The sequence below is a fragment of the Laccaria bicolor genome, genomic scaffold, assembly GCF_000143565.1.
Source record: "Laccaria bicolor S238N-H82 LACBIscaffold_1 genomic scaffold, whole genome shotgun sequence".
In the NCBI taxonomy this organism is placed as follows: domain Eukaryota; kingdom Fungi; phylum Basidiomycota; class Agaricomycetes; order Agaricales; family Hydnangiaceae; genus Laccaria; species Laccaria bicolor.
In genome coordinates this window covers 1,904,003-1,916,036 of record NW_001889872.1, presented here as the reverse complement: position 1 = coordinate 1,916,036, position 12,034 = coordinate 1,904,003, and the positions used below count along the sequence as shown (strand labels likewise).

Sequence of the window (12,034 nt, the reverse complement as noted above, 5' to 3'; positions counted from 1 at the left end):
GTATTCTTTGAAAACGGCTCGGAGGAGATGATTCGACAAGTGTGTAATGGCATACCCAACGTGACAGCCTCCAAGATTTTCCACATACCCGATCCCAACCCCTCCATCTTCGATGTCCCGGATACCTTTCGACCAAAGCCTCATTCATGGGTTCGGCTGCACCGTGGGATCTACAAAGGAGATCTCGCCTTCATCCGGGAGGTTCACACTTCTTCCACATTGCTCATCAACTTCCTCGTGGTACCACGCGTTGATTACGACCCACCTGCCGCCAAAGTCAAAGGAAGCCGGCTTATCGCAGATGAAGACAAAAATGATGAGACAGACGATGAGTTCGCAGCGACCTACAAGCCCGATCGCGAGCTAAATAAAAGAGCTTCAGCACCAGGGCGGCCTCCCCAAGCCCTCTTCAATCCAACACTGGCGAAGCAACGGTTTCATCGGGCCTTTCAAGAACGCAACAGCTTATTTCTATTCCGCGGAGTATTGTACGATGCGGATGGATATGCTTATTTCTTGGAAGTCGACACAGATTGGTACACCGCAGAAGATGTAGTACCAACATCGAGGGAATTTGACCTTTTTAGCGCCTGCTCGGACATTCCACTCAACGTCCGACAGCACACGATGGCAAGAATGTCAGCCAGGATCCTTCGGATAGGCGATGGGGTGAAAATCACTCACGGAGATTCGAGGGGGCTTTTTGGAACGATTGAGGATATAACGGAAAATGAAGCCGTTGTTTCTTTAACGATGGAAGATGTAACAACTACTGTGCCCTTTTCGTCCCTTCGAAAAGATCTCAAAGTAGGGGACGAAGTCCGTATTCTTTCGGGAGACCACGAAGGTGTTACGGGTTGGGTAGTGAATCAAGACAACGACTATGTGTGCGTCTTCAATGACAGGACCGGTTCAGAGGTAAATGTCTTGCTTTTTAATATATTATACTTCTTCTAACATTCTGTCATCCTTTAGATAGAGGTATCTCCGGGGATTGTTCAGCTCTTCACCTCCCCCTTCGTCTTTGGAACAGAGTCCTCGGATTTGAAAGCTCCCTTCACAGATGGGCAAAAGCATGTTATGAAAGGGGACTCTAACAGTCATCTTGTAGGGAAACAAGTAATGGTCAGCAAAGGGGATTTAAGAGGTTACCGAGGCAGAATAAAAAGCACGGTTGGTGAAAAAAGGGTCTTGGTCGAGCTCGAGGCGCGCCTCCAATGCCCACAAGTTTTTGACTTTAGTTCTCTACACATTATGCAAGCCCTTTATCTTATTTTTTGAAATCGATGCTGATCAGCTTCCAGTGCCAATGAAAGGCTTCAGCCTCCCAGGCCTCGAGAGCTTCTCACCGATTTCACTTACCCACTCGAACCAGCACCTCCGCCCGGTACTCTGGCAGGCTTTTTGTTCCCTGGTTACCCCTTGCCGGAACCGCAACCCTCAGTCCCATATCCTGCTGCTTTCCTTGTGCAGACTCTGGCCATTGCAGGGCCATCTACTCCGCTTCCTAACTCGGAAGATGTCCCTACAACCCCAGCTTGGAACCCAAGCTCACGAACCCCCCGCCGTGGTGATGATGGTAATTATGTATTTAATTCAAAGTCAATAGATACTGATGCAATTGTGACAGCCCCTTCTCCGTATTGGCTCAGAGATGACTGCTTCGCCAACATGAGACTGAGCCTTCATCTCATCAACACCAACCCTAATTTCCATAGGGGCGAGCACAAAGATAAGTGCGGGGAGTTCAAGGGAGTAGTCAGAGATGCGGTGAAGGTCCAGATCGGTTTCAAAATGTTGGAAGTGCCATTTCCATATTTAATACCTGAAAGGCCAGAGTGCAAATCCCAGGTCGTTACCGCGTTTACCGGCCCACATAAGGGGTCGCAGTTTAGGATCAAGGAGTTTGGCGAAAATTTTTGCGGCTGCTCGATTTCGAAATCAACAACGCTTTTGAGAAAGGTTGATGTCAAAATCGCCACCAATCAACTGGTAGTCACCCGAGATAGTCGGCGATAAAATACCCATACCATAGATATATTATAAATACCTTAGAGACTTTTTTTGTATGTTATACGCATATCTTGGTGATAATCTACATTGATAATCTACATATTTTTGACCTTAATGCGAGGCTGTGAGGCATGCGAGACCGTGAGGCAAACAAACAATGACTTAACAGATGAACTTAGAATGAAAACCTTCGTTATATATTTTTTAAACAACTTGGAAATATTGCATGTAATTTTTACGTGTAACTTAGTGACACGGACCACAATCTGCCCAAAGAAATAATGACTATTTACATGACGGGTATTGCTACGGGTACCCGCCAACCCCTGTCATGGGTACGGGTTTGGCGAGGGTAGCGAAGATCAAACCCGTACCCCTACCCACACGTACCCTTACCCGCAACCCGCACGGGTTGCGAAACCCGTGACAATCACTAATTACCTGGTGGCAGGTAACATGAAATTTGCACAAAGCAGAAGTGATCCAAAGAATCTTTATAGTCCACTGGGCAGATCTGATCATCCTGTAAATAATTCCTTGATGCCAATGGCAACTAGTTGAATTTCTTTGACCACTCTTGATCATCAGTATCACCTTTAGAAGGCTATTTTATAAAGTCACCACCATGTCATCTGGCACCACAAATATAAATTGCCAGCATTCATCCTAGATTTGAGATCCAAGATCCACAAATGGTGTCTAGTGATGTGCAAGAATTTATCAACCTTTCAACCTTGCAGGGTCAGAGGTAGAGGTTAGGGAGGTAAAAGTCAAAGTAAAGATTTTTTGACTTCAACAAACTCTTGACTCTTCTGAGTGGTCAGAGGTTTTTCAGGGGTTTTACTTCTCTGATATCAAGCTACTTTAGATATTGTGTGCCCATAAAATCTTAACTCAGAGAAAAGATCATACAAAGAGGCCTGAATTTACCCCTAACCTTCGCCATTTACATCAAACAAATCTAGTTTGTTTCATGGTCAGCTTAATTTTCAAAACATTGGCTTTAGAAGTTATTTCTCTTGTGACTACAATTATACTGTATGTCTTGTCTTTCATCATTTCATAGATTGTTGTTTTTCAATATCTATGACTAGTTGCTGTCACTGTTGGGCAATCCCTCAACCTTGACATACCATTTTAGGTGTTCAACATCAAAAAAATCAGCTAACAGGCAGTTTTGTCATGTCAAATCTGAAAAAAAAGATGAAATTTTGTTCAGCCAGTTTATAGATACCAACAGGATAAAAGACATAAACTGATGATTGCCATGACTTAGTAAAAGGTATGAAGCTGTGGTCACTGGTGAAAGTACAATTCTGATGCTGAAGTTAGTTGGCTGTTGGTTGATGTTCTTATGCCATTTCAAATATTCTTTGTGATCTCCTTGGCTTGTTCTGGTCAATAGGTGGAAGCCCATAAAGTGCCAAAATATGAGTCAACTGTCCCAGATCCCTACCTTCAATCATAGCTTCAGTTTTGACTTCAGTTTCTCACCCACCTGCGCTCTAACCAGCAGCTTTAACTGACACTCAACCATGTTGATCTTTAGCCATTATCACAGCTTCAGTTGCGACTGCTGTTTTTCTCCTAAAACTTGGTTCAAGTTGTATCATTATCCAGATTAAGGAAGTTACTGTTCCACTAGTTGAGGATGACAGGTGCACAAAACATGTTCATTATCTAATCATTGACAGAGAAGACCAAGATATTGTTATCTTCCATCCATTTTTTCTTTCCTCCCTTTCATCGATCTGTGAACTTTTATGATTCTGTTGTTGGAACATCTGTTGATGAGTTCTGATATAATCAACTTTCTATTTAAGACTCACCAAGTGTATTGGCACACCAGCAGAATGGATTGCATTGGCATGGTCACGAACTTCGCTCATCAAGATGGAGGTAAGGTTACTTGGTTGGGACATATAATCAGTTATTTATCTTGTTTGTGAAGATGAAGATTGTGTCAGGTAGCTCATAGGGAGGGGGAGCTGGTCAGTTGGTTGGGAATATTACTATCGTGTTTTACATTGATTTTTCTGGTTTCTTCTAGTTTGCCCAGATAGCGAATGACTGGGGTTTTGCACACAACTACCCACTTAAAACACCCAAAGCAAAAACAATGATAAAGACTGGCAAGCACTCACCAGGAGAGACTTCCATACGCCAAATGAACATGCAGAATTTGTTCCTTATAGATTTTTCTTCATAACTAAAACAGTTTGAGATCAGTGACTGATTATATGCTCTTGACTCTGTGGGAAGCATGGGCTTTTAATGCTTGTTCTCAAGAAGCACAACATCTGTCAGCTTCTTGGGCTACAAAGTAACAGACCTCCCCCTCCATAACAAATTTGCAAGAGTCGTTCTGACAGCATCAGAGAATGCCAAACACTCTCTTGCTGTTTGCTTCCATCCACTACAGGTCCTGGAGATCTTTACCCTTGTCATTAATTTAATGTCTTTCTCATCATCATTTCTACATCATGCTGCCTGGTGGTCAAGCCCTTTGTGATGCACTCAATGACTACATTAATGAACAGGAGGAAGTTACTCGTTTCACATATCTTCAACATGCTACCTTAAGGTGACACAATGAGTTGCAGCAGGTATGACCAGCAATATAGACATCACAGTTATTGTCTCATTTTTATACTTCCCAGGTCTTGTTTCAGGAGGTCCATGGTGATGCATGGAAACTGTCTTTCTTAAAAACAGGTCTTAAGCCATGGAAAGCAATCACTTAGATGAGTACCACACCATTCACTATAAGATTGAAATTGGGGCCATAACTATTATAGCTACTGTGACTAACTAACCAAAACCAGACATAATAGAAATTTGATAGGAGAGCCTTGATATCTTGATATCCATCACCGTTGAAAAGGTTTGTGTCATCATGTTCCTCCTTATGATCCTCCTCAAATTCATCATCACATACAACATCCCTGTGCAGTCCTCAATCAGGGACGTGTTTGTGCTTTCTGTGCTTGGTATTTCAGTGTGTCCTTGATCAGGGAAGCATTCACAGTTTCTATCTTCAAGGAGCAAGGAATCCTTGAGTGAGATCTCCTCACTCCCAGGTGCAAAATTGCCACCACCCTGCACAGAGCATGAATGTGAAGCCTGCAAAAAGATGCAGTCAGCAAGTGATGGGGGAGGGAAAGCAAACCTGGTGTGCATGGAGCAGGAAAACCTCAGGAAAAGGAGGGCAGGCACAGAAGGGGGGAAAATGGATTTATTGGTATTACACTAAGTACACTATCAAGGAGAGCATGATTGCAGACCTCCAGAGCGAAGTTACCAGAGCTGTGATGGAGGTAACACCTGGATGTAAGCCCAGTGATCCAGTCATAAATAACCTCTAAAGTCTAGTGTTTGATCCCTGCCAAAGCGAGATGAAAGCATTAAAAAGCACACCAACTAAATTATCAAAATGTGTAGCCACTGGTCTTACTGTATGACATCAGAAGGGGGTTACTCTTCAACTATTGGGTTTTGATGTTTTACTCTTTGCCTGTTTGTTACAATTTCCATCACCAGTTGTATGAGCAGAACCAATATTGAAGTAGTCGCCATATTAGTCTCAGATTTTGACAACTCTTTCTCCTGATCGACCAATAGCTCTTCAACCTCATGGGAGCTTGCAATATGAAGACATTTTGTACTGTCATACTTGAATGAATCAAAGGTGTCAACTTGATCTCAAATGAAATTATTGTAATCTTTCCAGACTGTGCCATCACATTTAAAGATTAGTGTTTGAAAGAAACACCATGGCATTTGGATGACCCCAGAGAAAGGTGACATGATCTTGCTGATTTTTTGCATCATCAAGCAGTCACCCTCAGTCTTGAGGTCTTCCATAATAGTAATAAATACTTCTTGAACATAGCCACCACCACAACAGAGCAGGTCTAAGTCTGTAAGAATCCTCTCCAGAGCATGCATATTTAATTGAAGGTAGCACTTAGCATCACTTGTAATGAGGACTATAGCTGAATATTGGAGAAAGGCAAGAAAAGGTTGTTGATGAATTATCACAGGTGGTGTTGTGTCTGCCATCTCCAATTGGTGATTTCAGGGATTCAAACTCAACAGGTTCTCTGGCACAAAGATAGACAATAGTCAAGCTCATGAGTTATCAAATTATATATTTAAAATATTAATAGAGGTAGTGAATGAGCAGCTTGATACTTCAAACACCTTAAATTTGTGTCGACAGTGGCAACAAAATATTTACATTATTTGTCTGACCTCATGTTGAACAAATCTCACTAGCAATCTAGATAACATCATGATGTTAGATTGCATGCTAAAAAATATAATGATCTATTTGAAATACATCATATATTTTATGACTAAAGTCAATCATGTAGAACATTTCTCCCTGTCCTACAATGTTTTGCAAAATTTATAACAGTTGATTGAAGAAAATTTAAATTACAGCATTTTTTGACTCAGCCATGTTTGGACTTTCTCCTGGGTCTGTTCTGCCTTTGCTTGCTAGATGCTGACCCTTCCTCACATTGTGCATCTATAATGCTAAGCTCATGTCAGCAAAGTCAAGGATCTAAGAGGAGTCCACAAACATGCCTCATACATTGTCAAGCCAAGTCCACAAAGTGAGGCATCCCCAGGTGTGGAGGGCCAAGTCTACATCTTGCATTTCCTGCCATCTCAAAGTGTGAAGGGCCACACAGCCATAGGAGATGTCAAAGAGGCAAGGTGGTGAGACCAGTCATCATAGCCTCTGTTGCCTTACATCTGAGTTATGAGGTGCCACCAGCACAATAACAGCATTAAGGACCTTGGTGAGGTGACTGGTGGCAAATAATGGATTGAAGCCCAGTTGTTGGACATTGAGTTGCATGATGACAGCCATATTGTTGACAAATATTGCAAAATTGGGGGTCTATGAATTAGTTTCATGAAAGAACAATTGGGTTAACATAATAAACTTTTTAAAAGTGATCAGAGATTCTCCAAATGGCCTGTGTAGCTCTACAAGAAGCAGAATTTCATTATATCATTACAGATGTTCTTGGCTGTATATCATACTCTTAGTGTAACATATTTACTTCATTCTTCATTGAACTATGTACTACTGCTCATTGGCTTGAGTTGTCCTCAAATGAGAACAAATTAATTTCATCAGGATAAAAGAATTTTTGTTCCAAACCCTGACTTCTCTTTTACATCACTAAGGTCTCTAAAAATGAGGCCCTGCCTCAAACAAGATAAGTACTGAGTGCACAACACATAATGAAATCTAGGGCTGTACATGTCTGTGACTTTATGACATAGCTTGAATAATTTCTTATTCTGGCATTCAATCGGCTTGAGAGGCACTTGCTTTCAGGCTTTCAGATTCAGCAGATGCCATGCCATTATAAATATTGAAAGTGTTACATGCAAAGCATAAGATAGATACAATTTCAAAACTATGTCTCTGACCAAAAACTCAGCTCCCATGACATTCAAGGGTAAATACAAAACATTTTTCTTGTGGTTGGCAACACCATTGATGCAATGAGGCCTGGAATGAGAAACTGTAAAGGGATTCAAATAGCCAGAAACATACCAAGATGTTCTGAGATTACATATATATCTGTCTGATTAGCTTCATGCACCAGTTCAATTTAAAATACATTATCTTATAAAAGTAGATCAACAGAATAATTTGAAATTGAGATAAAAATTACTCACAAAGTGGTCATTTTTTGATTTTCAGAATTGAGATCCCTGGCAGAATTGATGGTTGTTACAAAAAATTGAGCCTCATCAAAGTCTTCATCAACAGAGTGCATGAGGAGTGACTTGAAAAGTAAGTAAAATTTTAGCTAGTCATTGTTGTTTTAAGTTCCTGTGATATGTGATGCAATGGGCCACACTTCTGATTTGACAATGTAGACATTTGTGTTACTTAAAAGATGCTAAACTCTGCCACAGAACCCAAAAACTAGATGAAACAAACCAGGGTGATGATGAAAGTTTGAAAGCAAAGAGGGACTCAATTAACAAGGCGTTGGGTCACTAGGATGGTGGTAAATCATTTTTGAAGGCATCTATAATGTTAGCACTCATCTTGGTCTTCCAGTTTCTGGTATATTTTGAAGTCAAAGGTAAGAAATATGAAGAAGTAATCAATCAAAATTGAAGAAAATTTCAAGGTCAGCTTCTGGGATTCCAGATTCAATCAAAGTCTTGTTTTGTTATTGTTAATCCATGCTTTTTGTAGACCACTTCCTGGACTGAAGAGCTTGCAATTTGCAATTGAGAAAATCATGATGGTACTTGCCTCTTTCCTGGGTGCCTCTGTTAAGACCATAGTTATGGAAGGGTGTCTATTTGGCTTCTGGAGCCTGAGAAGATGTGTTGTTCATATTATCGTGGGTATCTGCAAAATCAGTCAAAAGTTGTTACATCCTCCCTATAATCTTTTTGGACTGGATGGCTTAAGCAGTGTTAGCTTAGTTTCATAGTTTATCAACTTGCTTTTCTGCATCCTGTGAAGCTTTTCATCAGCAAATTATGATTCAAAATGATTAGAAGGATGTTTACTTTGAATTGCCTTTGAGCCTTCTATATTTGCCTCTGAAAGTTGGCCTACTCATTTATTCTGAAGGTTGACCTGCTCCTCATCAGGAGAATGTATTTTTACAAAAAAACAAACACACAATAACTATGTTTTTTCTGTTGATGTATTTGCTACATCCTCAAGTTCTCCTTAGTCTCATAGCTGGATGCCTTGAGAACAGATCTGGCATCAAATCCTCACATCAACCTTGGCATCATCTAAGCTCTCCTCTGGAATTGGTCCCAGCAACTCATCAAATTGAACTGTCTCTTGTGTGGCACTGCTTCAGTTTTTGACGATGCGGCCCTCCATAACCATCTTGAGGCACACCTCGATGAAGAGCTCTGCATGCATCTCAAGAACAGCAAAGCATGTAAGGACAAATGCCTGAAAAGTTGGATTGCATCTGTTTGTTTGCTTGACAAAGCCCACATGGTGGAGAACAAGAGACACTGCAAACTCATTGAGGAAACTATAGACCATCAAGCTAAATGCCAGAACACGAAGACAGACACATTGCATGGCCTGTCTCGCTGTGCAAACACTTCTCAATTGAACCCTGCATCCTCCACCTTGTCTTTTGCTAAGCTCCCCCCCCTCACTGATAATGAATGTACCCTCTTGAACGAACATGATGGCTGTACCAAGTGTCATCATTTTTATAGAGACCACCATTCTCACTCATGCCCTGATGGATTCCCCTCTGGCAATGGCTACAAGACCTTGACTGTGACAAACATGCTGACTGCAAAGAAATCCAAAGCTGTTGCTAAGTCAGACACCAAACCTGTCGCCGCCACCAGTGCTTCCATTGAGGCTGTCAACTCTGAAGACGAACTTGCTGCCATGGCTGCAATCCCTCCCAACCCTCCCAGCAGAAATGGGTTGGACTCTGATGAGGACTGGGATGTCTCGTGCTGTGAGATGAGTCCAATACCACTGAAAAGTAAACATCTGATATAGAATTGTCAAATTAACAGTCTGATGGATGATTTCCCTGTCAAAACACATGCCTTGATTGACAATGGCACCCATCTTGCTCTTATCTGCCCTGAACCCATAGATCACCTTGGCTTGAAGAAGTATTGCTTGAAAGAACCCAAACTGTTTGATGTTGCCTTCAGTAATGAAAAGAAGAAAACCCAACTGTACTATTATGTCAAACTCTCGCTGTCCTCTTTAGATTCTGCATGGACTTCTCATGTCGTCAAAGCTGTTGTTACCCCCAGTCTCTGTTTACCTGTCATTCTCCATTTGCCCTGGTAAGAGCATAATCACATTGTTTCAGACCATGCTGCAAGGACTTGTATAGATAAAATTAATTGTTATGACCTGTTGAACTCTTCGCAAATTTCACCTCCACCGCCTCCAAAGCCTTGCCTGAAAGAACAATTAAAAGCAACTAAATTTGATAAGAAGTTAGTCCTTGCAGAATTGATGATGGTCTGTCATGATTGTCTGAAAGATAAAAAGTTGCAACTGGAAAAAATAAAAGACTTTGATGTACAGTCATTCACTGGCCAATGAGACACCACGTGACCATGAGACAGTGAAACTTGTTTGGGTCCTCCTAAGATGACAAGGATACATTTTTTCCTTGAACTAAGTTGCATTGGAAGTACAGGAGTAGTATAAATAAATTCATGTAAGAAATACATGAAATGAATGGCTAATAACTGTGAAATGTGCAATTTTTTGCGAAAGAAATTGCTGATTTGTAGTGACATAAATTTCATTGATGGACTACCAATGGTTTTGAGGAGCTATTAAGGGGGCAATTCACATCCACATATTGCCTTAGTATTAAAAGATTCTGTCAGCCTCGAAACTATCCATTTTTCATTCAAATAGGCTATGTAAAGCACAGAGACTGTGCAAGGGGTTGTAGATTAAAACATGTGTTGGATGCATGCACATCTCTCAATGGTTTTTATATTCAGTGTCATTTTTCTACTTCAGCATCCAAATCACATAGTGCTCTTCACCTTACCCATGCCTGGACGACCCAAATCTCTAGCTGAAAAGGCTGCAGTCATGCGTCGGCAGCATGATGATCTCATGTCACGTGCTCTCCAGGCTTATCTCACTGAATTGAAAAATCCAAACCATCGTGCTTGTCGTGGGCTTCGCAAAATCTGTAGAGATTTTGAGAACCTATATTTCAATGAGACAGGTGTCAAGATCTCCCTTAGTCATGCTACCTTGGCACGTTTATCTGACGGTGGCCACACTCATCTGGAGGCTCAGGAGCATCGCCGGTGGCTCACAAACATCGAGGAAGATGTTGTTGTTAATTTTCTTCTGGAGATGGGTCAGCTCGGTTGGCCTGAGAACCATCGCCGCATTAGAGAGCATGTCAATCTCATTGCTAATGCTTGCCTTGGACCGAAATTTCCAAATGAGGGTGTTGGCAAGAATTGGACTGCCCGTTTTATGCAGAGGCATTCCGATCGCATCAAAATGGTGGATTCTCGCCCTCTTGAAAGGCTGCGTGCACAGGCCACTAACCCCAACACAAATGGCTGCTATTGGGATCTCCTTCATGACACAATTACCACGTATAAAATTAGACCTGAGACAACTTTCGGGGCTGATGAAGCTGGATTCCAATCACATGGTCAAGAGCGCGAGTGTGTCGCTGCTTCACGCACACAGAAAGGACCACAGTATCAGCAAAAGGCTGGTACCCAAGAAAATACCACGGTTATTGTTACCATCTGCGCAGATGGAACATCGACACTGCCTACCATTATTTTCAAGGGTTCTGCATACCAAGTGAGTTGGGGAGAGAATAATCCTCTCAATGCTTCGTGAGTTTTCCTCTTTTTTTTTTTCTTTCTTTCTGACCTGACATTTTCATAGCATTGGATATCAAAAGAAAGGTTGGACGTGCGGCGAGATTGGCGTTGAATGGATCAAAATCTTTGATCAACAAACAAAGCACAAGGTCAAGCCAGGAGAATATCGCCTACTTCTGGTTGACAGACACAATTCTCACTACACCGTTGCTTTTCTCATTTACGCATGCGAGAACTACATTATTGTTCTATGCTACATCCCACATGGCACCCATATCTATCAAGGCCTTGATGTGGTTATTTTCTCTCCACTCAAGAAATTGATTGGCGAGGAGCGCGACAAGTGGCTTCGAGAAAATGGGGCAGCCATGGATAAGAATAGCTTCCTCACCATGTATGGAAAAGCCCATGTTCGTGCACTCACCCCCGAAAATATCAAGGCCGCCTTCAAGAAGACTGGGGTGTGGCCATTCAACCCAAACATCGTAACAGCAGAAATGCTTGCACCAAGCAAGGATACCTCATGTGAGGCACATGTTCCTCTTCCCCCTGACGACCCCGCAATCAATGTCCTTGTGACAATGTTACGAAAGCTTGCCAAGATCGATGAAGCAGAAGATGAACCCATCTCCGAGGCCCCGATTGC

The 12,034-nt window shown here is 41.8% G+C and overlaps 3 protein-coding genes across 3 annotated transcripts; 2 read left to right on the top strand and 1 right to left on the bottom strand.

The window, feature by feature from the left end:
- Nucleotides 1–4,909: 4,909 nt before the first annotated feature.
- Nucleotides 4,910–5,474, top strand: LACBIDRAFT_321024 (GPI-anchored small secreted protein; the record flags this gene model as incomplete). Its single annotated transcript, XM_001874108.1, has 3 exons — nucleotides 4,910–5,011; nucleotides 5,121–5,343; nucleotides 5,455–5,474. The coding sequence occupies 3 exons, from the start codon at nucleotides 4,910–4,912 to the stop codon at nucleotides 5,472–5,474; spliced, it is 345 nt and encodes a 114-aa protein (XP_001874143.1).
- A 974-nt stretch (nucleotides 5,475–6,448) lies between these two features.
- Nucleotides 6,449–7,820, bottom strand: LACBIDRAFT_321023 (uncharacterized protein; the record flags this gene model as incomplete). Its single annotated transcript, XM_001873489.1, has 5 exons — nucleotides 6,449–6,547; nucleotides 6,776–6,925; nucleotides 7,468–7,549; nucleotides 7,595–7,603; nucleotides 7,720–7,820. The coding sequence occupies 5 exons, from the start codon at nucleotides 7,818–7,820 to the stop codon at nucleotides 6,449–6,451; spliced, it is 441 nt and encodes a 146-aa protein (XP_001873524.1).
- A 1,508-nt stretch (nucleotides 7,821–9,328) lies between these two features.
- LACBIDRAFT_321022 (uncharacterized protein) lies at nucleotides 9,329–9,856 on the top strand (the record flags this gene model as incomplete). The annotated part of the gene is made up of 2 exons (XM_001874107.1): nucleotides 9,329–9,509; nucleotides 9,654–9,856. The coding sequence occupies 2 exons, from the start codon at nucleotides 9,329–9,331 to the stop codon at nucleotides 9,854–9,856; spliced, it is 384 nt and encodes a 127-aa protein (XP_001874142.1).
- Between the last annotated feature and the right edge of the window lie 2,178 nt (nucleotides 9,857–12,034).